This window comes from Lygodium microphyllum, chromosome 1 (assembly GCF_053477565.2).
Source record: "Lygodium microphyllum isolate KBCC chromosome 1, Lygodium_microphyllum_v1.1.10, whole genome shotgun sequence".
NCBI classification, from domain to species: Eukaryota; Viridiplantae; Streptophyta; class Polypodiopsida; order Schizaeales; family Lygodiaceae; genus Lygodium; species Lygodium microphyllum.
This window is the reverse complement of record NC_141135.1, coordinates 51,919,366-51,945,004: the sequence shown is the minus strand read 5'-3', so window position 1 is coordinate 51,945,004 and position 25,639 is coordinate 51,919,366. Positions and strand designations below refer to the sequence as shown.

Sequence of the window (25,639 nt, the reverse complement as noted above, 5' to 3'; positions counted from 1 at the left end):
TTTAATTTGAATTATGAAGCGCGTGTAGTTTGCATTATAGACGCGCGAATAAACGCGAATTATTTGCAATTTAGACGCACTGATAGACGCACAAAATAGAACTGGAAAAAAAAACCACAGAGAGCAACCATATGCTCTCTGTTTTTTTTTTCCCCCTACCATACATCAGATTGTGTGTGTATTTGGGAAAAAGACAATGTATCTTATGGCCACGAGAATTGAAAATAAAAGTCCATGTATTCATTGTATATCAAAGCATTTATAAGGGAAGTTTAAGTGCTTGTGACCTAAAGCATGGCCGCAAGCAGTAGGCTCAAAGAGATATCATACATATACAAGAAAAGAAGGCCTCATGAGGAGGTATGGTGCTCCTCTACGAATCTGAAGAGGAAACATCCTCGCTAGTACCACCATGGCTACTAGCGTCGCTATCCCCCTCCTCGCTATGCTCCACATCCGGGTTCGCCTACACACACAAAAGATCAGGGTTGCTTACATAGACAAGGTGGAGAAAAAGTTATAATTAGTTATACTTTTAATAGGAAAGTAAGAAAAACATACCTTCTCTGGCTGTCGAATCCTCATGGCCTGGTTGTATTGGTCCTCAGTGATGAGACCCTCCTCATAAAAGTGAAGCCATGTCGCTGCACGGTTATGGCCTCAATGGTAACCTACCTCTCTAGGAGTAGGTGTCCTACCAACGATGGTAGTCTGCAAAACATTTAGAGATATACAAACAATTATGAGTCACAATATATTAGACTAAAATATATAAAGAATTGAAAGAAACATAAATTTAAAAAAAACTAGAAATCAAAATATAATTACAAACTCTGCCTCCCACGACTCTCTGCCGCCCGATCCGTAATGTGATGATCCCATTATTTCCATTTGGATCCGTCGCGCCTCTGCATGCTGGCAACTCTTCACTTTCTCAGTTGCTTTCTTCTTGGCTTTCTTCCACTCTACGCGGTGGCACATAGGTGGTTGGTTGTAGGCTCCACACCCCTCCTCCAACCTCCACAGTGAGTCCCTAGCCCGTGTCATGAGGTGGGATCTTTTGTTGTGAAGCATATCCCTCACTTTTGTACGTCCCCAATCATCCGAGAATCGTTGACCCTCAGGATTTGGGTACCTCCTATGGACTGCCCTCAACACCTCCTGCCACAAGCCGCTTTTCTGATTTTTGAAGGCAATGAAACAGTCTTTATACGTCGCATGCACGACGCTCCTCATGTACACCATTACATCCCTTCCCTCATCATCATGAAAGATGCCACCAGCATCTGTAACTCTATAGTACTGGCGCACAACCTCCTCTACGTGATCTACTGGTGAGGGTGATCACTCGTCACCTCCTAGGCAACCCCCACACAACCCTCGTCCTCCCCCTCGACTCTCCCTCCTCCCTCTCTGTCGACTGCCCTCTGCCTCGCTGGACGCACGAGCTTCTACAGATGCACGTGCTTTTGCAAATGCTTGTGCTTCAGCCGATGCACGTGGAGCACGTGGAGTACCTCCAAATGGAGTACCTGCATATGGAGTACCTGCATATGGAGTACATGTATGTGGAGTACCTGCATGTGGAGTCTGGGAAGTAGTGCCAGGCAAAGACGCCAGAGGCGTCCCAGACATGACATTGAACACCTCGTCCGTTGTGGGAGAGCGGCCAAGGTGTCTGGTTATCTCTCCCATGAAGTCTTCCCTACTAGGAAAACCTCCAAAAAATGCATTGACCCCCCTGCCAAAGGAGGCCAATGTATCATTCATGCGATCCATATCTGGGTCATTGCTAGATGAACCAGGATACGACATCTGCAAAAAAAACACAGGAAAAAGACATTTATTTGCATACAAAAAATCATATATTACCTACATTTTCAAAGAGCTTTCTTTAGACATTGAACATAACACTTAAGTGCTAATGCTTCTCTTAAACAAGAAAACTGATAAACACAAACATGGGATTGGTCACATTCATCATTGCAAAAATATATTGTTTAATATCAGAACTGGGAGACCTGGCATGTATATCCCCGCGTCTACATTGCAGGTTAGACGTGCTCTCAGATGCACTCCAGAGTGAACCTTTTGTCCAGCGCGTCTATCTGCGCATCTAACATGCAGCACAGATACGCTGCCAGATGTGAATCCCAGGTCAATGCGCCTGTATAATCGTGTGTAGACTGCAGGTCAACCTTCTGTGCAGCGCGTGTATAATCGTGTGTACACTGCAGAGCACACGCGCCAGAACACGCGCCCTCAGACGCTCTGAGAGGAAACATTTTTTCACGTCTATGTCTGCGTCTACACTGAGATGTAGACGCACTAGCAGACGCGCCTGGTCGGCCGATTTTATGCTGACGACCGCCATTGACGATTTACAAAATGCAATACATAATGGAATCACGAATCCTAAATACACAGACAGAGCAGAGAGAGAAAGAGAGAAACAGAGAGAGAGAGAGAGAGAGAGAGAGAGAGAGAGAGAGAGAGAGAGAGAGAGACTCACCTTGGGTGTTTGGTGTGGCTGGTGGTGGCACTTCTTCCTTCTCCTTCTTCCTCTCCTTGGTAAGTTACCCTCCCTTGATCCTTGCTTACTTGCTTGCTGCTTCTTCTTGTTCTCCTCTTTCTTGTTCTCTCTTTCTTCCTCTCCTTGGCTTTCCTTTTTCCCTTCTTGTGTGTTTGAAATGAAAGAAGAGGTGAGTCATGAGGAGGTGAGGCATGAAGAGACTGCATGTCAGCTAAACTCAAGCTTTAGAAACGCAAAAAACGTAGGAAAGGAAAGGCGCAGTTTGAAAAGAAATGATTTAAGTATGGTTTGAATTTTGACGTGTGCATCTATTTTCGCGTGTATATGTGCATCTATTGTTCAGATAGACGCAAATATAGACGCGTAGTTAAACGCGGATATAGACGCGCATTTGGGATTTATCATAATTTTTTGTTTTTAAGATAAGTTTTGATAGTGAATTCTTATCATAAGTTTTAATGTATTTATGATGATTTTTGTGTATTTAAAATTAAGATCTTATGTAAATATATGAATGATAAATATTTTGATGTTGTCATAAATTAGGTTTAATCATGTCGATGTCATCATCACCTAGTGCGGTGCAAGCTGGTGAGTCAATGAGCACATCCTCAAGTGAGGATGAAACATTGCGTCTTCATAATCGAGATGCATGGCTACGACAAAAAATTAAATGCATGTGTGATCATTGTCGAGGGTGTATTTTTCGAGCACGTCGAATTGCAATGTCACACCTCAACTTGTATGGAGAATGGGACCGAGAAAAATCACCGGTATTCATTGTTTTTTTTTCACCACTAAGATTGCATGTCTATGTTACGGGAATTATATATCAACGTACATGAAACTCCCTTTTGTGGTTGAGCAGGATGCGGTGCCACATCCTCAGATGCTCCCTCTCGGGCGTCGAGAGGCTGCAAAACGTCGACGCGAGGAGGCAGAGTCTTCAAGAAGAGTAGAGACTGACGACCATGATAGTAGCCCTCATGAAATGCCCCATCATTGGTCGCATGAGACGAGCCTGGCCACGCATTGGATCCAGAGGAAAGATTGAGCTACCCCATGCACCTTGGATGTTGTCAAAGAACGAGGAAAAAATAGTGAAGAAACAAATATATAGCTTTCGAACACCCACAGGATGTATGAGATGTCTCAAGGGAGCCTTCATAAAGAAAAAGAAAAGAGGTGTGGAGCAACTATCTGGTTTGAAGTCCCACGATTGGCACAAAATGATTCAAGTAAGGGTATCTCTAACCATGAACATAGTAATTAGTGGAGTAACTATGTGTAAACTTTGGGGTATGATGACTTTTTCCTCAACTAATCATTTGATCTATGAATATTGTTTACATTCAGTTCTACTTCCTACTAGCATATCCCATTGTGCCTCCAAAGATGTGCATGATATCATTTACAAGATGGGAGAGCTTGTGAGGTGTGTATACATTGTATTTTCTCATTATATATCTTTGAATTTCTACACAAAAATAAACAATTCTCAAATACATCTTGATAGATACGTGAGCTCGAAGGAAATTGATCCAAACACATTGCAAGATGCTCAAGTATTATCTACTGAGGTGGTTTGTTTGGTGGAGGAAATTTTTCCTCGATCCATTTTGACTACTCAATTACATTTACTCGTACATATGATTGATAAGATCGCACTTTGTGGGGCAGTTCATGTAAGGTGGATGTTTTTTCTTGAGCGCTTCATGAAAACCTTGAAAGATTTTGTGAGGCAAAAAGCACAGCCTGAGGGAAGCATGGCTGAGGGTTGGTTAGTGCAATCATCCCTTGTTTATATCTCTGAATATCTTGCTGAAGTGGATCCCTCTCAACCACGACTATGGAAAGATGATGAAGACTTGAGGATGACCTCTATAGTACCTCAAGTAAAAGTAATGAGTAAAGTGCTAACAAAAGAAGAACTTCGTAAGTTAAATAGTTTTTGTGTGCTCAATAGTGATGTAATGAGCAAATGGGTGACACTATATAATGAAGCAAGGGCAAGAAGAAAAAGCGAAAGACAAGAATTTCGTACTAGATATGGACGTAATGTCTCATTTCCAAATCATCTAAATGCGCTCCCACGTCATATTGATATAGATTGGTTACATGAGGAAATGGAGAGAATGGAAAAAGAGGAGGAAATTAATATATCTCAAGAAGAGTGGGAATACGCATGAGGTTGCTTATCAAAGGTGAGACATACTATCAATTAATTTGTTTCTATAAGTTTTATTTTATATAAACATTTGACATGTTTGATCTTTTATCTTTTACTACTAGTGCACATTATTCAATGCACTTTGGTGTGAGAGTAAACATCTTCGAACTCAACGTATAGATGAAAAGAGAAATACCCAAGATTGTGGTATCCTTGCTCACTTCGAGGCTGCCAATTATACCATGGAAGGTTATTGTGGCTTGATCCAAGATATTCTGAAGCTGACTTCAGACGATTCTTTATATATGTACTGGATGTGAAGTGGTTTAAAGAAGTGGTAAAAAATGGTGAGCATTGCACAATCAGACATCATCCAAGTAGGTTTTGTAATCATTGACTCTACAAAATTTCACCAAAACAAGAATGACACATTAGTACTACCTCAACAATGCGAGCAAGTATATATGCAAAGGCTAATTTTTTTATATGAATACATGTGATACATATACACAATATAATAAGTACTTAAGTTTTTTGCTTTTGTTTTTCAAATACAGGTTGTGTATCATCCAATGGTAAACAATAACCGATGGTGGTATGGCATCCCTATATCTAATAGTTCAAAACCAATATATGGTAATATTACCGACATGGAGATAGCAGATGACAATCCAACAATTAATGATGATGTGCATGATGACACCATAATGGATGATATGCGTGATATAGTACAAGATGAACCTCGCGAGGATGTTCAAGGAAATGCAAAAGAAGACAATAATGTGATTGTCGATGATATTGATGAAGTTATTGAGTAATATAGCAACACATCTGATAGTGGGATAGACTTATTTGTTTCGTTGCCTCTTGGTAACATAGACCTAGAAGTAGATAGTTTAGCAAGGGCTGATCTCATTGAAGATGAGATGGATCATTCACTGTAACATACTTAATTTACTTATTGATTCAATGTGTATTCCTAATTCTATGCTTTTTATCATGCGTACACGTACATACTCAAGAATCAATAGTTAATTTTAAAGCTAAATTGAATTTTCCATAATAAAAAGGAAGTATATTTTATCATCTTCAAGTACGTAGAGAAATTACGAGATACATATTGCAATGCTTGCTACTAATTGTAAGGTTTCTGTCGCTTACCGCTAATTACTTATATCAGGCTTGTCAACTGGAGGAACTGCCATTCATTAGAGAGAAATGAAAAAGTAATTATTAACTCTATTTTTTTAATTCAATGATTCAATGTGTATTCTTAATTCTATGGTTTTTATCATGCGCACATGTGCATGCTCAAGAATCAATTTCAGGTGGTTAAATAATTATTAATTTTGGTTTTTTACTTATGTGAATTGCTAATTTTAGGTGGTTAAATAATTGTGCGTCTGCTGGCGCGTCTATATTAGCGTCTATTTGCGCGGATATATAGACGCAAAATTCGTGTCTATTTACACGCACGTTTACACGCACTTATAGACGCTCTGATAGACGCGCCCGACTTTGCGCGTCTATGCCTCGTTTCTGTTGTAGTGTAAAAGAAAGACATCAAAAAATTCCACCATGGGAGTAGCTTAAGAGAGGCCTTAAGGCAAAGGGGAAACCCTTCTTGAAAAAGTAATGGAATGTTTGTTTTCCTCCATCCTCTTGTAGCCACAATTTTGACCTCATTACTAGTAATTTGATGACAATATGGCAAAAACTGCACCATTTTTCTCCAAATATTGTCCATTACCGTTAAGAATAGCCACGATTTATTGTTGAAGAATTTGTTTAGTCACAATCAGGGTGTAATGAATTCTTGTGGCCAAGTATATAATTGCATTATCCTATCTTGATGACTATAACTAGATTGTGACATGAAAATGACTCCACTAATAGGATCTAAACCAAGTTCTAATACCAATGTAATAGAGGCTTGCTCTAACAAAATTAAACTAATTGTCTACTCCTAGAAAATAGGAAATTGCACAAAGAAATACTAAATCATGGCCATGTCATGGATAATCATTTCATTCAATCCATAGCACAAGGAAGCCATGGCCGTTGCAAGAAATTTCAAGGAAGATCTAACTTGGTGTCTTACAAGCTAATGCTAAGTTGAGAATTGAGTATTTTTTAAATGAGTTAAAATTTCCTTTACAATGGCACCTTGTGCCCTTTTATATTAAACCCTTATAAAGTCCCAACTAACAGCTCTTTCCCCAAGTGATTACAAATACTCATATGGCAATTTATCTTTCATTGTAGAGTAAGTTTCCTTCAAGCTATCTAACATACCTTTTAGGCCAATTCAATACAAGATTTTAGTTTTGCCTCCATCTTTTTGAGTGCTATATGGTATCTTGGGTTTTATATTGTTGCATTCCAGTTCTATGGTTTACTTAGGGGGTAGCATATTTTTCCTTAGGACAAAGCATGTTACATTACACTGGTGTTAAGATATGGTTGATATTTTCTTTTGATTCTAGGTGTTTATTACATGTTTTGGTTTCTAAGGAACACTATTTGCCATCAATTTGTGCTTTATATTAATTATAACAATGTGAAATTTATTCACTTCCACAATCTCCACTGTTGAACCACTTCATCCTCATTCCTCAATCATGGAGAAACCTCTCTATTTACCCAAGCCAGAGATGAACATACTTGTTAAAAGATCTAAGCCACTGTCTTTCATCACTAGAGAGAGGCACAATGTGGACAATCATGTTGAGGAATGGATTCTTTCTATGGAGGACTAATTTATTGATGCCAGGAGGCATATTTCACGGTGGATTCCGTGAGGTTTTACGGTGGATTCCGTAAACTTTGATGACCGGGGCTCATACACAAAGTGGATTCTTTGTGCGAGAAGTTGATGGGGACGCCTGTCCTTTTCGGGCGTTTCATTAATTTAGTGTGTACATGGGTGATTCCATACCGGGTGATTCCGCAAAATGCATATTAAATTAATAAATGTTTATGAGTTTAAAGTGCGCACTCGTAATAAATTAAGGTTAGGATTGATTTCTAACGAGTTGATTTATTTATATAGCTAAAGATTGCTAGGTATTCACTTTTGTCGGTTTAATTATATTATTTTACTAACGATTGTGAATACTTCAGTTGATGTGTAGAGATAGCAGCAGTGGCGGAGGAAAGCATTGGAGGATAGCGAGTATTCGATTTATTATATTTTGATGGGCACATACCTTAGGCATGGCACCTATATTTTGTCACGCCTATTTATTGAGGCGTTGGATATTTATTATTATTTTGTATGTGCATGGGTGCGCGATTATGTTATTTGTACTTGGACATTGTATTGGGCATGCCAGACTCTTTGGGCACCGCCCACTAGCTTTATTCCTATTTTGTGTTAAAGCAAACTCAAAAGCTAAAAGCTTGCTATTTTGTAATTTGGGCTATTATTTGAGCTTGAAGATGATTAATACATAAAAATACATGCTTTGTGGAGCGCTCACACAAGGCATGGGGGGAGATTGCACCCAATTGGTCTCTTGTTCATGTTGTTCATGCTTTTTACATTGAGTTTTGTGCAAAAAGTAGAGTTCTATTGTTCTTGGGGACCTTTCGGCATTCACTACGCGAGCGTACAGCATCCGATCTGCGCACCAGTGGTATCAAAGCGAAGCTGAGATCAAGAGCTTCCAATCGCTACCTATCTTGTGCGAAGGCGGAGCTCCTGGAACGATCGGGCTCTACGGTCAATCTCGTCGCGAACGGTTGATACAGGCAGATTCCTGGCGATCAAGAACCTCTGTTTCCATCATCAGACTGGGAAGGACCAGCTGGCAGAGGCGGAGGACCACTCCTATCTCTTTTTCATCAAGTCGTCTTCATACACAGGGATAAGCCTCCATAGCTTACAAGCCTAAAAGCTTTTATTCTTATTAAGCTTAGTATTAAAGCTTAGAAAGCTTTAGAGAAGCCTAAAGCTTCAAAAAACGTCATCGCGAGGTATCTCAATACCTGGAAATTTGCGCCGCTTGAGGAAAAACGGCCCCCCCCCCACGATTTCGTCTGTAACGTGTCCACTAGAATCCTCTAGGACACGTCTTAGCAGTCCATCGAAAAGGTTGTCTAGAAAACTCCACCCGGCACTCCCATGGAATGTTGCGGGTTTTGCAATCTAGGACTTTCCGCGTCTGCCACGTAACGGAAGTGTCCTGGCCGTTTCCCACTTAGGATCGACCGGAATTGTTTGGTCATTTACTAATAGCGACTAGCGTCAGACCTGATCGATCTACTTTACGCAGAAACGCCTGGTCTGAAGCGGATTCATGCTGCACTTGGTTCAAGGAGAATGGGAAACGAGAGGGATGCAAGGCTCGACCTCTCTGCCAAAAGGCATAGTCCCATTCCGTTCCCCTAAAACAGCGTGAATCGGGTAATCAGTAATTCCAAGTCATCGTTCCCATTACTTGTTTCGGTGATGTTGATCATCCTTCTGTTCGTCGAAGACTTTGAGAAAAGTTCCTGGCTAACCGGGACCACCCATCCATAGGACGGACCCATGGTCCATCCTCCGCACTTTTCTCGGTTTGTTTTAGTTATGTAATTACCTACCACATTAGTTTGACATATACAAACAGCTTCTTTGATTAACCCTCTTATGCACTGGTTCCTTCACGTAATCTTATCACAGGACATAAAGAAAACAATGCCAAACAACTTCTTTATTATCATTTTATCCTTTTATCTTTGAAATACAAGGAGTTCCCGCCCGTAGGCGTATTCATAATCCGCCCGAAGGCTATCCAGTAATCCACCAGGGATCACTAATCCAAGCTTCCGCCCGTAGACTAGTATGCAGGCCTCGAGATCCAATCCCGAGTCACGTTAGCCTCTTGTGCAGGACCCGGAAGGCAAGGGATTTACGGCCAGAGCCCCCCTGGCACCCAAGCGTCCTCCTGCTCCAAGTAGAACTCAACGGAGAGACCTCTCGCGGCGGGTTTGGTCCACGTTCCCGGCGCGGCTAACAACCCCCTTGGTTATGGTCACGCAAGCAGTCGGGGGTAACTGAAGCTGCCTCTCCCTTCAGGCCTTCAACCTGAAGTATTTAGATATATTCTCATCCTTTAGTTCATTGAGCAAACAATGCAAATAGTGCTTCTAAACTGTCACAAGCACAATCAATTTCCAGTGATCGTTTAGCTGGCAAACTGTTAAGGAGTGACTCCTTTTCTCCGAATGCAACCCGCATTCGATCCGAAATCAATTGCAACTTGGCAAGATTCCTATCATTCTTGGGTTAGGGTCATACCCTACCAATACTTTAGGTTTTGTTGTGGTAGGTTCCAGCGACCATGTCGCTTTAGTTTATTGTCTGGTCATTTGCTTCAAGGCAAATACCTAACTTTCCTTTTCCTTGGCAATTATCCCCCAAGAAAAGTGAGTAACAGGATGATTACTCATCCTCTTGTAAGTTAAAATTCTTTCAATAACTTGCCAACCTCATTTCGAGAGATGACAAAACTCTCTTGTGGACAAATCTCAAGTCTATACGATGTTGCAACCTTTTTGCACATGTGTTGCATCATTCCACGGGATCATTCCACCCATTGAATGGCGTCCTCTGGCCACGGAATTACCTCTAGCCGAGTAGCAAGGTTTAGGGTATCCTCCAACCCATTCCTAATTATGTTGGCCCATGGTCCTAGAAATTTGCAACTCCGTCGGAGTTTTCATCATTAGAACGAATGATCCTTAGGATAAAACCTTAGATCATTTTATGCATGAACATCCAATTGATTCGACATTTCGTGAACGTGTGTAAGATCTTTGGGTTTGCGGGTTTTAACTTGGCAACAAGTGTAAAACTAGGTCGAATTCTTACCGCACTAAACCCTAGTTAGCACTTGGGATACTTATCATATCGACTGAACCATGCCCATATGAATCCCTTGTGGTTTAGGTGACTTAGACAACTCAATATACTTGTCTTGCGACAAGGATGAACCTTTCCTAAAGGTAATAAACTAGATCTAATGGAGAACAATAGTTACAACTACATCAATACGTGTAAACATGCGATTTACTGCTTCTACGCATCACATGGTTCACAATAACCCTATCTTTCCTTGGTAAGGTAAAAATGCCTGATAATCTGGACACTAACTTTCCTAGGTCCTACTAGGACTTACATCAAATAATCATGCCACTTGCAAGTCCATAGATCATTTTCGTGCCCTTCTATTCCTTTTCGAATGACATCTTATGGGTGTTAACTTTTCCTCATGAATCATTACAAGGAAGATTTATCTAAAAATGGGACATGCCATTAATCTTTCCATGCCTAGTAAAAAGGTGTACCTCAATAATTTCAACCTTGTAATGAGGCAACAGTTGTCCTAGGCTCGTCACTTTTGAATGCACAAAAGGAAACTTACTAATAAGGTCCTGCAAATGCATAGACACCTTATGCTCTTTTCATTAACTCCATTGAACGTACCAATGATCAATTTTCATATCTTAAGCTATTTCTAATAAATGTTCAAATAGCCAATTCATTTTCCAATTGCATTTAACTTGACTAGTTGAACTTGAACATGCATGAGTGCTTCCTAATTCATGAAGTTTATCGTGATTAACTCAATACTTCTGTGTGGAATCCAAATAGATCAAACCTGGACTTGTGGGCTCTGGGAAATATCCACGTAAATACTAGGAGAAGATCCTTCCGCAGGCGCATCTTGTGACTTTTTAGGGGCCATTATGACATAATTACGGACTTCCAGGTTTCCTTTTCCCTTACGCAATCGGTGAATTTGCTCGCCCTGGTACGCAGCCTCAAGATCTTGCTCTTTTCTCCCTGGTACGCGGGAGATCCCTTTCGAAATGTGGGTCCTTGAGAATACCAGCTTGCGGAATTTGGCCTTATGGAAGGCCTTTATACTTAATTTCTTCAAAATTCTGGGGTAAAGGTTCTTGAAAAAAAAACCTTAAGCAACCCTCTTCAATGGGCTTATGGGGGAAAATCGAGTGGGAAGGGCTAGAGAAACCCCTCTTCTTTTTTTATGAATAACCGGGCCTAGGGCCTTAGTAGCTTCCTTCGCATCAAAGGCCGGAATGGGCTTATTGAGGATCAAAAGGGAGGGCTTTAAAGCCCGCCTAGGGAATGGCTTGTGTGAGATCCAAGGGAAGGGGACTTAGAAATCCCGGGGTAAAAATGGGCTATAAAGGGACTCCACGGGAAGGGGGCTTAGAGAAGCCCCCTTAGAAGCTTCCTAGAGAAGCTTCTAAGAAGCTTCTGGCAGCAGTGTCCACGTCGGTAGGGGGGGGGTCGTGATCCAGGCGGCGGCGGCAGACGAAAGTGGCCGGGCGACTTCCTGCAGGGCGGCGGACTGTGGCGGCTGGCGGCTTCCCTCTCCACGGCGACCTCTTCTCCACACGGCGACCTTCCCTCCTTCTCACAGCCCGTCCTCCACACGACGACCTTCCCTCCTTCTCACAGCCCGTCCTCCACACGGCGACCTTCCCTCCTTCTCACAGCCCGTCCTCCACACGGCGACCCTACGTCCAGCACGACCAGCCCCTCTAGCCCTCCCTCTAGCTAAGGGGGTGTTTATATAGGCATGGGGGGGAAAGAGGGCCTCCACACACGTGGAGGACTCCTCCTCATGCAATCTGACCTTCTCCTCCTTGGCCATTCCTCCCCACACTCCCTCTCCTCCAGCCATGCATTGGCTAGGGGAAGGGATAATAATTAAAAAAAATTTGCCTTGAATTTATCCAATTGCCCCTTCAAAAAAAAAGGTGTCCCCACGCGGTTTTTACGGTCCTCAACCCCTGCCTCTAATTTACAACGTGAAGGCCTCATTTTTGAGCGTGCATGGTGGATTAGGTTACCAATAATTACGAAGTAGGGAATACCCTTGCACAGGGTTTACACGGCGTGCGGGAAGTTAATATTTACGGTACGCAGTACGCGGAAATATTACATTCTCTCCCCCTTAGAAGAATCGAGATGTCCTCATCTCGAGATAAACTGGGGATATTGAAGAGTAAGAGAGCTTTCATCCATCCAGGTAGCATCCTCTTCAGGATAATCTTTCCACTGGACGAGGCATTCTTTCAAGGTTCTGGATCTTAGTTGTCTCACCCTAGCATCTAAAATCTTGTCCGGCCTTAGTTCAAGGTCTCCTTGACTAGGCATTACAATTTGTTGGTCACCAAGTACATGATTAGGGCTAGGTACATACTTCATTCTTCAATAGACTGTTATGGAATACATTATGAACCTTTAGGTTTTAAGCACTTGAGGATCTTGTATGGTCCACAATACCTTGGACTTAGCTTCTTGCATTCTCCTAGAGATAAAGAGCTCCTCTTGGGGCGTACACGAATGAAAACCATGTCTCCTTCTCCGAAGACCCTCTCTTGGCGCTTCAAATTCGCATATGCCTTTTGTCTATCTTTGGCTGCTTGTATGTCTTGTCTTATTGACTTTATTTGGTCATCCATGTCCTCCAACATTTGTCCTGAAGCTTCCACTCTCAGGGTAGGATCAGAAAAATTTAGGGGACTTCGACAATCATGACCATACAATGCCTGAAAAGGAGTCTTTTGAATGCTCTGCTGGTAAGAAGCATTGTAAGCAAATTCTACTAACGGCAAGTATTGAATCCATCTCTTTGGCTCTCGACAGCAGTAAGCCCTAAGCATATCCTCAATGATTTGATTTACTCGCTCTGTTTGTCCATCTGTTTGGGGATGGTAGGCAGTGCTAAAACAGAGTTGAGTTCCAATAGCTTCAAAGATAGCTTTCCAGAAGTGTGAAGTGAAAAGAGAATCTCGATCGCTAATGATCCTTCTAGGTAACCCATGTAGCTTGAATATTTCTTTGATAAACACTCTTGCAATATCGGAGGCTTTATAGTTTGTCTTTACTGGAATCAGGTGTGCAACCTTAGTAAGCATGTCAACTACAACCATAATGGAGTTGTATCCTCCTTGGACTTGGGGTAAGCCCACCACAAAATCCATACTGATGAATTCCCATTTCATTTGGGGAATGTCAAGTGGTTGTAATTTCCCTGGCATCATGACATGTTCAGCCTTGATACGTTGGCAAGACAAACATTCGGTGACATATTTGAGGACGTCACCTTTGAGCCTCTCCCAATAATAGCTCTTCCTGACTGCATTAAGAGTTTTCGCATAGCCTGGATGTCCTGCGAAAGGGGAGTCATGAGCTTCCCACAATATCTTCTGCTTAAGTGACTGGCTTGCTGGTATACATAGCCTTGTTCTATAGTAAATAAGTCCATTGTCAACAGAAAATTCATGATACTTGGCCTGTAACTTCAAATTCTGATCCTTGGTAGATATTTCTTTTATCATTGCTTGGTAGGCCAAGTCATGGCATGCTTCCTCTCTAGCCAATTCGAGTATAGGGTTGCTTGGCATAGATACCTTTGTAGCCAGAGATCTGGCCGTTGATGGATTCTGCAAGATTAGGGAGTTTAGGAATGCCTTGCGACTGAGTGCATCGGCAACTACATTCTCTTTCCCTGGTCGATACTTGATTTTAAAATCATATTCCTCCAATACTTCAATCCATCGACATTGCCTCATGTTGAGCTCGTTCTGGGTAAAAATCCATTTGAGACTCTTATGATCGGTTACTAGAGTGAACTTATTTCCCAACAGATAGTGTCTCCAAAGCTTTAGAGCATGGATGACAGCTAATAACTCCAGATCATGAGTGGCATAATTCTTTTCGTGACTCTTCAATTTCCTTGAAGAATATGCTACTGGATGACCTTCCTGCATAAGAACACACCCCAAGGCAAGAATGCTGGCATCAGTTACTACCTCGAACTCCTTATTGAGATCCGAAAGTTTTAGAATAGGTGCTGATACCAAACATTGCTTCAATTGGTCGAAGCTATTTTGTTCGGGGGTAGACCATGTAATAGAAGTCTGCTTCTTTAATAAGTCGGTAAGAGGTGCTGCAATCAAAGCATAGTTTTTGATAAAGATCCTATACCATCCTGTCAAGCCAAGAAAACTACGTATCTCTTTGACAGATACTGGTATTGGCCATTCAAGCACATCTCTGACTTTGGCTGGATCTACTGATATTCCTTCTGATGATACTATGAATCCTAGATATTCAATCTGACGTTTGAAGAATGCACACTTCTTCATTTTTGCATACAGCTTATGAGACCTCATTGTCTCCAACACAATCCGTGGTTGAGGTTCATGATCTTCTTCCTGTTTAGAATAGACTAAAATGTCATCGAAGAAGACAAGCACGAAGTCATCAAGATATGGTCCAAAAATATCCTGCATTAATCTATTGAAGGTGGCAGGTGCATTTGTAAGCCCGAATGACATAACCAAGAATTCAAAGTGCCCATATCTTGTATTGAAGGCCGTTTTTGGAATATCCTCATCCTTGATCCTGATTTGATAGTAACCTGACCTGAGATCAATTTTGGAGAAGATCTTTGCACCTTGAAGGCGATCAAGAAGCTCATCTATTCTAGGAATAGGGTACTTGTTCTTGACTGTTGATTGATTCAACCCACGGTAATCAATACATAGTCGAAGTGTCCCATCTTTCTTTTTCTGGAATAGGACTGGAGCTCCCCATGGTGAATTGCTAGGCCGGATGTAGCCTTGGTTTAACAGTTGCTTGAGTTGTTCCTTCAACTCAATAGCTTCCGAAATGGACATTCTATAGGGTCTCTTCGCAATTGGCACAGCTCCTATTACTAGCTTGATCTCATGATCTACTTCTCTTTAAAGCGGGAGTTCTGTTAACTCTTCAGAACTACGTCCACGTATTCCTTCAGCCAAGTGACCAATTCACTTTACTACTTTTATCAATATTCACAGTCAAGACAATCGGGAAAAAGTTTTATTCCATTCATATCAGCATAGCCCTTTCATGGTATAATTATTTCTTGGGCCGATGGAACAAGTTAATACATTAATTCAAGGAGAATAAGATGTTGTTGCATTCAGCTACAGGAACTGAGTAGTAGTACGGATTGGGGTCATCGATCTTCAGGAATCGGTAGTTCATTGGAAGATTAGGGTATCTTTTCCTTTGATATCCATTCTTCTCATGACGTCCCAAAACCTTGATTCGGTCGGCAGGGATTCTTTGAATTACTTCTCCGTACACGTACTTATTCTGGTTAACCCTTCGACCTCCAACCTATAGAGTCGCGTTTGCGTGAGCCTCAACAAAGATGAACAGCTTTACGATCTTCAAATCCTCCATCCACTTGATTCTCTTCAAGTTAATTTGAAGGTACGCAGGTCGATAGGCAGTTATGTAATAGATCCCTGAAACACCCATCCATCTCTGTTCCACGTACACAGGCGATGGATTGTAAATGCGGTCTAAGATGTTCATCATCTCAACCCTTTGTCGATAATTTGTGGAATGCATCGCGGTCATAAACATGACTCGGAATACTAAGAACCTGTTCCATGCTTCATAATTCTGGAAGACAGTAATCAAAGTAAGGAAATGTTTGGGACACAACATTTGCTTTACTTCTTCTTATTAAAATTTCCTAAAAACAAGTCCTTTGTTGGTTTGCTCTGATACCAACTGTAACGTGTCCACTAGAATCCTCTAGGACACGTCTTAGCAGTCCATCGGAAAGGTTGTCTAGAAAACTCCACCCGGCACTTCCATGGAATGTTGCGGGTTTTGCAATCTAGGACTTTCCGCGTCCGCCACGTAACGGAAGTGTCCTAGCCGTTTCCCACTTAGGATCGACCGGAATTGTTTGGTCATTTACTAACAGCGACTAGCGTCAGACCTGATCGATCTACTTTACGCAGAAACGCCTGGTCTGAAGTGGATTCATGCTGCACTTGGTTCAAGGAGAATGGGAAACGAGAGGGATGCAAGGCTCGACCTCTCTGCCAAAAGGCATAGTCCCATTCCGTTCCCCTAAAACAGCGTGAATCGGGTAATCGGTAATTCCAAGTCATCATTCCCATTACTTGTTTCGGTGATGTTGATCATCCTTCTGTTCGTCGAAGACTTTGAGAAAAGTTTCCGGCTAACCGGGACCACCCATCCATAGGACGGACCCATGGTCTATCCTCCGCACTTTCCTCGGTTTGTTTTAGTTATGTAATTACCTACCACATTAGTTTGGCATATACAAACAGCTTCTTTGATTAACCCTCTTATGCACTGGTTCCTTCACGTAATCTTATCACAGGACATAAAGAAAACAATGCCAAACAACTTCTTTATTATCATTTTATCCTTTTATCTTTGAAATACAAGGAGTTCCCGCCCGTAGGCGTATTCATAATCCGCCCGAAGGCTATCCAGTAATCCACCAGGGATCACTAATCCAAGCTTCCGCCCGTAGACTAGTATGCGGGCCTCGAGATCCAATCCCGAGTCACGTTAGCCTCTTGTGCAGGACCCGGAAGGCGAGGGATTTACGGCCAGAGCCCCCCCTAGCACCCAAGCGTCCTCCTGCTCCAAGTAGAACTCAACGGAGAGACCTCTCGCGGCGGGTTCGGTCCACGTTCCCGGCGCGGCTAACAACCCCCTTGGTTAGGGTCAGGCAGGCAATCGGGGGTAACTGAAGCTGCCTCTCCCTTCAGGCCTTCAACCTGAAGTATTTAGATATATTCTCATCCTTTAGTTCATTGAGCAAACAATGCAAACAGTGCTTCTAAACTGTCACAAGCACAATCAATTTCCAGTGATCGTTTAGCTGGCAAACTGTTAAGGAGTGACTCCTTTTCTCCGAATGCAACCCGCATTCGATCCGGAATCAATTGCAACTTGGCAAGATTCCTATCATTCTTGGGTTAGGGTCATACCCTACCAATACTTTAGGTTTTGTTGTGGTAGGTTCCAGCGACCATGTCGCTTTAGTTTATTGTCTGGTCATTTGCTTCAAGGCAAATACCTAACTTTCCTTTTCCTTGGCAATTATCCCCCAAGAAAAGTGAGTAACAGGATGATTACTCATCCTCTTGTAAGTTAAAATTCTTTCAATAACTTGCCAACCTCATTTCGAGAGATGACAAAACTCTCTTGTGGACAAATCTCAAGTCTATACGATGTTGCAACCTTTTTGCACATGTGTTGCATCATTCCACGGGATCATTCCACCCATTGAATGGCGTCCTCCGGCCACGGAATTACCTCTAGCCGAGTAGCAGGGTTTAGGGTATCCTCCAACCCATTCCTAATTATGTTGGCCCATGGTCCTAGAAATTTGCAACTCCGTCGGAGTTTTCATCATTAGAACGAATGATCCCTAGGATAAAACCTTAGATCATTTTATGCATGAACATCCAATTGATTCGACATTTCGTGAACGTGTGTAAGATCTTTGGGTTTGCGGGTTTTAACTTGGCAACAAGTGTAAAACTAGGTCGAATTCTTACCGCACTAAACCCTAGTTAGCACTTGGGATACTTATCATATCGACTGAACCATGCCCATATGAATCCCTTGTGGTTTAGGTGACTTAGACAACTCAATATACTTGTCTTGCGACAAGGATGAACCTTTCCTAAAGGTAATAAACTAGATCTAATGGAGAACAATAGTTACAACTACACCAATACGTGTAAACATGCGATTTACTGCTTCTACGCATCACATGGTTCACAATAACCCTATCTTTCCTTGGTAAGGTAAAAATGCCTGATAATCTGGACACTAACTTTCCTAGGTCCTACTAGGACTTACATCAAATAATCATGCCACTTGCAAGTCCATAGATCATTTTCGTGCCCTTCTATTCCTTTTCGAATGACATCTTATGGGTGTTAACTTTTCCTCATGAATCATTACAAGGAAGATTTATCTAAAAATGGGACATGCCATTAATCTTTCCATGCCTAGTAAAAAGGTGTACCTCAATAATTTCAACCTTGTAATGAGGCAACAGTTGTCCTAGGCTCGTCACTTTTGAATGCACAAAAGGAAACTTACTAATAAGGTCCTGCAAATGCATAGACACCTTACGCTCTTTTCATTAACTCCATTGAACGTACCAATGATCAATTTTCATATCTTAAGCTATTTCTAATAAATGTTCAAATAGCCAATTCATTTTCCAATTGCATTTAACTTGACTAGTTGAACTCGAACATGCATGAGTGCTTCCTAATTCATGAAGTTTATCGTGATTAACTCAATACTTCTGTGTGGAATCCAAATAGATCAAACCTGGACTTGTGGGCTCCGGGAAATATCCACGTAAATACTAGGAGAAGATCCTTCCGCAGGCGCGTCTTGTGACTTTTTAGGGGCCATTATGACATAATTACGGACTTCCAGGTTTCCTTTTCCCTTACGCAATCGGTGAATTTGCTCGCCCTGGTACGCAGCCTCAAGATCTTGCTCTTTTCTCCCTGGTACGCGGGAGATCCCTTTCGAAATGTGGGTCCTTGAGAATACCAGCTTGCGGAATTTGGCCTTATGGAAGGCCTTTATACTTAATTTCTTCAAAATTCTGGGGTAAAGGTTCTTGAAAAAAAAACCTTAAGCAACCCTCTTCAATGGGCTTATGGGGGAAAATCGAGTGGGAAGGGCTAGAGAAACCCCTCTTCTTTTTTTATGAATAACCGGGCCTAGGGCCTTAGTAGCTTCCTTCGCATCAAAGGCCGGAATGGGCTTATTGAGGATCAAAAGGGAGGGCTTTAAAGCCCGCCTAGGGAATGGCTTGTGTGAGATCCAAGGGAAGGGGACTTAGAAATCCCGGGGTAAAAATGGGCTATAAAGGGACTCCACGGGAAGGGGGCTTAGAGAAGCCCCCTTAGAAGCTTCCTAGAGAAGCTTCTAAGAAGCTTCTGGCAGCAGTGTCCACGTCGGCAGGGGGGGGGTCGTGATCCAGGCGGCGGCGGCAGACGGAAGTGGGCGGGCGGCTTCCTGCAGGGCGGCGGACTGTGGCGGCTGGCGGCTTCCCTCTCCACGGCGACCTCTTCTCCACACGGCGACCTTCCCTCCTTCTCACAGCCCGTCCTCCACACGGCGACCTTCCCTCCTTCTCACAGCCCGTCCTCCACACGGCGACCCTACGTCCAGCACGACCAGCCCCTCTAGCCCTCCCTCTAGCTAAGGGGGTGTTTATATAGGCATGGGGGGGAAAGAGGGCCTCCACACACGTGGAGGACTCCTCCTCATGCAATCTGTCCTTCTCCTCCTTGGCCATTCCTCCCCACACTCCCTCTCCTCCAGCCATGCATCGGCTGGGGGAAGGGATAATAATTAAAAAAAAATTGCCTTGAATTTATCCAATTTCCCCTTCAAAAAAAAAGGTGTTCCCACGCGGTTTTTACGGTCCTCAACCCCTGCCTCTAATTTACAACTTGAAGGCCTCATTTTTGAGCGTGCATGGTGGATTAGGTTACCAATAATTACGAAGTAGGGAATACCCTTGCACAGGGTTTACACGGCGTGCGGGAAGTTAATATTTACGGTACGCAGTACGCGGAAATATTACATCGTCGTTTTGATTGATTAAGCCAAGCTTAATCATCTAAGCTCCAAGTTACTTAAGCTACAGGTCACACAAAAGTTCTTAAGTACTGCAAGTCTGCAAAGTTCAAGTTCTGCAAGTTCTTTTAAGTCAAGTTTAGCAAGTCACATAAAGCAATCAAGTTCTGCAAGTCTACAAACTCTACAAGTCACATAAGTCTGCAACTCTGCAAGTCAGATAAGTCATCTGAAGTTAAAACTGACTTATGTTCAAAACTTGTAGAAGGGTTGTTCCCGCGCAGAAATTATGAACTGCAAAGTTGTTCATTGGAAGGTACTCTACGCATACGCAGGTTTGCTGAAGCATTTTCAGCATACGAAGAAGGATAAAACGCAAAATTTTCAAAGATTGTGAAAGCCACACCCAAAAATATATAAGCCTTGTATTCCCGAACTTAAGCTACGCTCATCCCGCTAACTTGATTTTGAGAGTGAGAGGTCTTTTGAGTTTTGCAGGATAACGGAATCACATATGGATGATTTAATGGCTAAAGGCGATCTACCTGAATCTACGATGGAGCAAAAGTTGGACTTAATTATGATGCAGTTGGATCAAGAACGACGAGTTAGGCAAGCATTTCAAGTACAATTGGCTAATTTACAAAGATTGACTACGGACAAAGAGAAATCTCAATCTGAAGATCTTATTCGATGTACCATTGACGCGACTCTCGAAGCTCAAACCATCCGTAAGGAATCAAAGATAAGTAAAAGAAATTTCAAATTCCGTACTTTCAATGGCACTCGAGAGGGAAAAACTGTTCTTGCATTCATTAGTCAGTTTGACGACTACTTTCATGAGGAAATCTATGTAGAAAAAGATAAAATCAAGTGTGTCACTAATCATTTAGTGGATAGAGCATCTCTTTGGTGGACAGTGATTCGTAAAAGTATAGATTGTCCCACTACCTGGGAGAATTTCAAGAAGAAGTTTATGCAGAATTTCCTTCCTCCACAATTTCATGAGAAAGCTATAAAGCAATGGGAACGGGATTGTGAGCCTATTCCTCAGTACACAGTGCATTTTTGGAATGCACTACTCCAGTTATGCATGCTTGAAGACGTACCTGAAGCAACACACAAGCGCAAGTATATGTCTGGACTCCTTGGGCATTACTACGCTGAAGTTAACATGTTCAAGCCTGTAACTCTTGAAGATGCAATTTCATTAGCTCATGACACTAAAGACAAGCTGTGAGGTAGAGACATACGTCCATAGCAATTCCAAGCCAATGGTAACTATGGATCTAAGCAATTCAACTCAAATTTTAGAAGATTTAATCAAGGTCGTTTCATTTCATCATCTTTTCGTAAGAATTGGGCAAAACCACCTGCTTTACCATCCAATGCCAATCAAAACCCCAAGCCTATTCCACAGCCAAATCCTAATGTCCCTAGACTTCCTGCCATTGCAAACAATGTAACCAACGCCAAATCTATAGTAAGCTATAAATGCCACCAGCCTGGACATTCAGCACCAAATTGCCATTCGAAGAAGCCACCTGTCCATATCAACTATCTTGGAGTAATGGAAGATGAAGAACATGAAGATATGCCTGATTTCATGGAAGATGAGGATGACACTACTACTCCTTCGGATACTTTACCAGGTATGCCAACTCCACATTCTTTATTGACTATGAAATGTTTAGTGCATGGAAAGGAAAAGATTATTTTGCATGATGACGATAGTACTCATGATTTTATTTCTGCAAGGTTAGTAAAGGAATTGAAGTTACAGACTGTACCTACGCATTATCGCATTAAAGCAGTATTCTTAAGCACTAGGTATAATGGTACACAGGAAGTGCATGACTTAGAATTTCAAATTGGTCAATACACTGAAAGACGAAATTTTCTAGTTGTCCCATTACAGTCAAGTGACATTATTTTAGGTATGCCTTGGCGTCATCAGCATAACCCAGCTATAGATTATTCCACACATTCAATTAATATTAAATTTCAAGGAAAGCATATTACATTGTATGGTATGTATGCATCTAATGCTTTTCCACTGCTTTCACATACTCAAGCTAAACGTGCATTACGCAAAAGTAGTAAATCTTACAAAATAGAAAATTATTAATAGGTTTGGTTAAGGGCTCAAGACAACTTTGGATTTTCATAGAAAATTGCCATGACAAGAGGAGTGCGTTGATTGGGTAAAAATTTTCCCAAGTGTAGTGTTTATCTAATCCTTGTGCAACTTCAGCAAACTAAGGAAAGCGACTGATATTTTCATTGTCTAGGGCCTACTAGCACAGAGGGCTATGATGTCTAGAAGTAGGTTGCATTATTCATTTGACTTTTTTTCCAAAATGTGAATACTCACAACAATCATGAGAATCTTGACTTTTCTCCATTGACTCCAAGTCTATACCATAACAATAGCTAGGACTTTATTGGATGATCAAAATCTACCCAAGCTTGTAGAGAAGGAAAAGCAACCTAAGCTAGTCCAAAAAGGGTCAAGATACAAAGGTGGATCATCTAATGCGCTTTCCCAAATCATGATTAAACTAGGATAAGCATTAGGGAGGAAACACACTTAGAAGGGCTAAACTACAATGTTGCAAAAAACTCTAGGAAGCCAAAGAAAAGGACTCATGTTTTCATTGCCTAAAGTCTAGCACTGGTGAAAGTTAGAGCATCCAAACCTAGATTACATTATTTGTTCATCTTTGTTTTCAGAATGTTAAGGTTCACTATAAACATGAGCATCTTGAATTCTACTGGAGTAAAACTTTGTGACCAAGAACATGTGGTGGACGTGTCAACTCGATGCAGTGATGGCCCATGATGTAAGGTTTCTTTATATAATGCTATGCACCGTCGAAATGCTCTCGAAACGCAGAATCTTCGATTAATTAGTCAGGATCCGGTTTGCTAGGAGTTTATCAGATTCATGCCTATTTTATTTTAACGGTCTCTTTTCGAGACTATTGAAACTTTGTAGCTACGATGCAAAATGCAGAATGATGTCGACGAACGGAACTAAAGAGTGAGCTCGTAAATGCCATTGCATAGCGCAATTGCTTTGATGAGGAAAGCGAACTAGTCTAAGATTGCATATTGCGAATACCGGTTGCACAGACTGCAGTACTGACACTTGGAAGTCGGTACGTGGGCTTGGATCTTTTTTTTTAATGGTGAGTTCATTCATTTATCAAGCTTTCTAAATGCTTCTTATATATAGAGCGATGTGGCGATGCCCTCCTCCCTCCTCTAGGTGGGTAGTCGAAGGGGCTCAGCATGCATATCCTAGTGACGTGATGATGGAACTCTAACGAGTACCAGAACCCTGACAAGTGAGTAGGACACTCGATTTCTCCGTCTCGATAGACTTTGTTGACGTTTTGCTCACAAGAACTTGTCGAGATATTCGTCTGTAGTCGTGTACTTCACATCAGGGTAAAGGCTGGTGGCCTCCACGTCGTGTGCACCCAGCTCAAAATTGCACTGATCACCTCTGATGAGAACGTCATGAAGAAGCGCAGGGAAAATATTCCCTGGGAATGGAGTATCTGCAACATTCGATACAAACATATTAGTGAGACATGATTTGCATGCCAAAGCTGACCAAAGAAGTCAGACACTCGAGGGTATTCGACAAGAGTCTCGCACACGGCCGTGGCCCCTGGGTTTTCAATGTAGACCTAGTTTACCTTGGATTTGTTTCACCACGTTCTCCTCTGTAACAAACTGCTTTTCCAGTGTCTTCCCAATCTTCCTTTCCCAGACTGAGACTAGCTCGTTCTGTGTAAGAATGTTTGCATGCGGCCTGATATGTAGGGTTTTGTTGAGAGTCCTTGGATCGTCGACAGCCTTGATAGTGAATGCCCCAACATCTTCCTCGGACACGGATATCGCTGTTTTGATCATTACAAAACGAATGTCAACCATGAAATGATCAGTTTGCACCCCCGGGCCCCTCCGATCCCCCGCACAAAGTCACATGAGAAACTAATCGTTTTTCAGGATATTGCAGATCTTCAACACTCACTCTTGGCATTTCCGCTCCCATAGATGATCACTCTATCCCTCGGTGGAGATTTGAGGTGTGGGTTGAACAAGTTCGAGACGAAGTATCCTGCGAACCCATTGCTCACAACATAGGTGTGGGGGATCTGTGCTTCCTCCACGGCACGCCGAATGTGTGCTTTGATTCGGAACATGGACTTTGCGGGCTCCAATGCTTGGGCGCGATCAACATCAATGCCGAACTCCGATGGGAAAAATCTCTGGGATCAAAAGAGCATAAGAACCCATGCATGATTCAACTTGTATGAAAAGAGTTCCGACCAGTCCCCCTGCAGTCGAGAGCATGGAAAATTAAGAAACCACGCCATTACCTTGACAGTCCCTGCTTCTTTGATTGCGGCGATTATCTTTGTTTGCTCAGGTATCTGAGGTCCCGCCACCGTGGAGATCACCACGTTCACTTGCTTAAAAGCTACCACAAGGCTTTCATGGTCTTCTAAGGAGCCCTGTTTCGCAAAGAAGGCCCGAGAAATGAGGGACGTGTTCAAAAAATGTGGAGCTCATGAAGGAAAAGATGATTCCGAATCAGGTCACATAACTGGCCCTCTAAACATGCACGTAGCCTGGGAGAAATGTGTTTGCAGCAAGCACGCGAGAGAGAGAGAGAGAGAGAGAGAGAGAGAGAGAGAGAGAGAGAGAGAACATATGAACAATTGGGGATCGATCGAGGCTCGAGCGCTGTTGATTGGATGCCATGGCTAGTGCCTGGCTTTTCCTACTAAGGCTGGAGTCTGGATTCTTACGAATACGAGATTCCACCAATCGACAGTGATCTGCACTCATGTAGAGAGAGAGAGAGAGAGAGAGAGAGAGAGAGTGTGTGTGTGTGTGTGTGTGTGTATGCTTTTTCAAATATTCATCACCTGCAGGATTGTGATTCCGGCTGCTTTGAGAGAGGCCAGGAGGTCCTGCTTCTTGGGGTCGGAGGAGGTGAGGGTGGAGGGCCGGACGAGGACGTAGGTGGGGTGCTGCGACGCCGCCGCCGCGAGTGCCACGCACTTGCCGATGTAGCCAGTGGCCCCGATCACCAGCACCTTACTGCCCGACGACATCTTCTTTCCCTACAAGATATCTCTCTGTCACACACACACACACACAGATAGAGCTAGAGCCTAGAGTACCCGCGAGAGAGAGAGAGAGAGAGAGAGAGAGAGAGATCAGACACGGAACTTTGCCTCCCCGCAGGACTTCATTATAAAGCGGCGAGCTCCTTTCCATCATCCATGCTGACGTGTCTTGACTTGACTTGCCGCTCCCGCGAAGAAAAACGGGGCCCGGAGTGGCCACTTTGTCAAACCTCACGAATCACGATCCCTCGTTTTACGAAGTTTCTTGAAACTATAGTCGGGACTCGGTCGACTGGATGTTGCCGTAGAAAGGC

General features: G+C 42.6%; 1 protein-coding gene across 1 annotated transcript; it reads right to left on the bottom strand.

Moving 5' to 3' along the window:
• Window positions 1-23,159: 23,159 nt before the first annotated feature.
• On the bottom strand, window positions 23,160-25,409 carry LOC148041107 (phenylcoumaran benzylic ether reductase IRL1-like). The gene is made up of 5 exons (XM_087676819.1): window positions 25,122-25,409; window positions 24,570-24,704; window positions 24,221-24,458; window positions 23,883-24,086; window positions 23,160-23,741 (listed from the first exon to the last, which is right to left on the bottom strand). Exons 1-5 carry the CDS (start codon window positions 25,308-25,310, stop codon window positions 23,578-23,580), a joined length of 930 nt encoding a protein of 309 aa, XP_087532945.1. The 5' UTR covers window positions 25,311-25,409; the 3' UTR covers window positions 23,160-23,577.
• Between the last annotated feature and the right edge of the window lie 230 nt (window positions 25,410-25,639).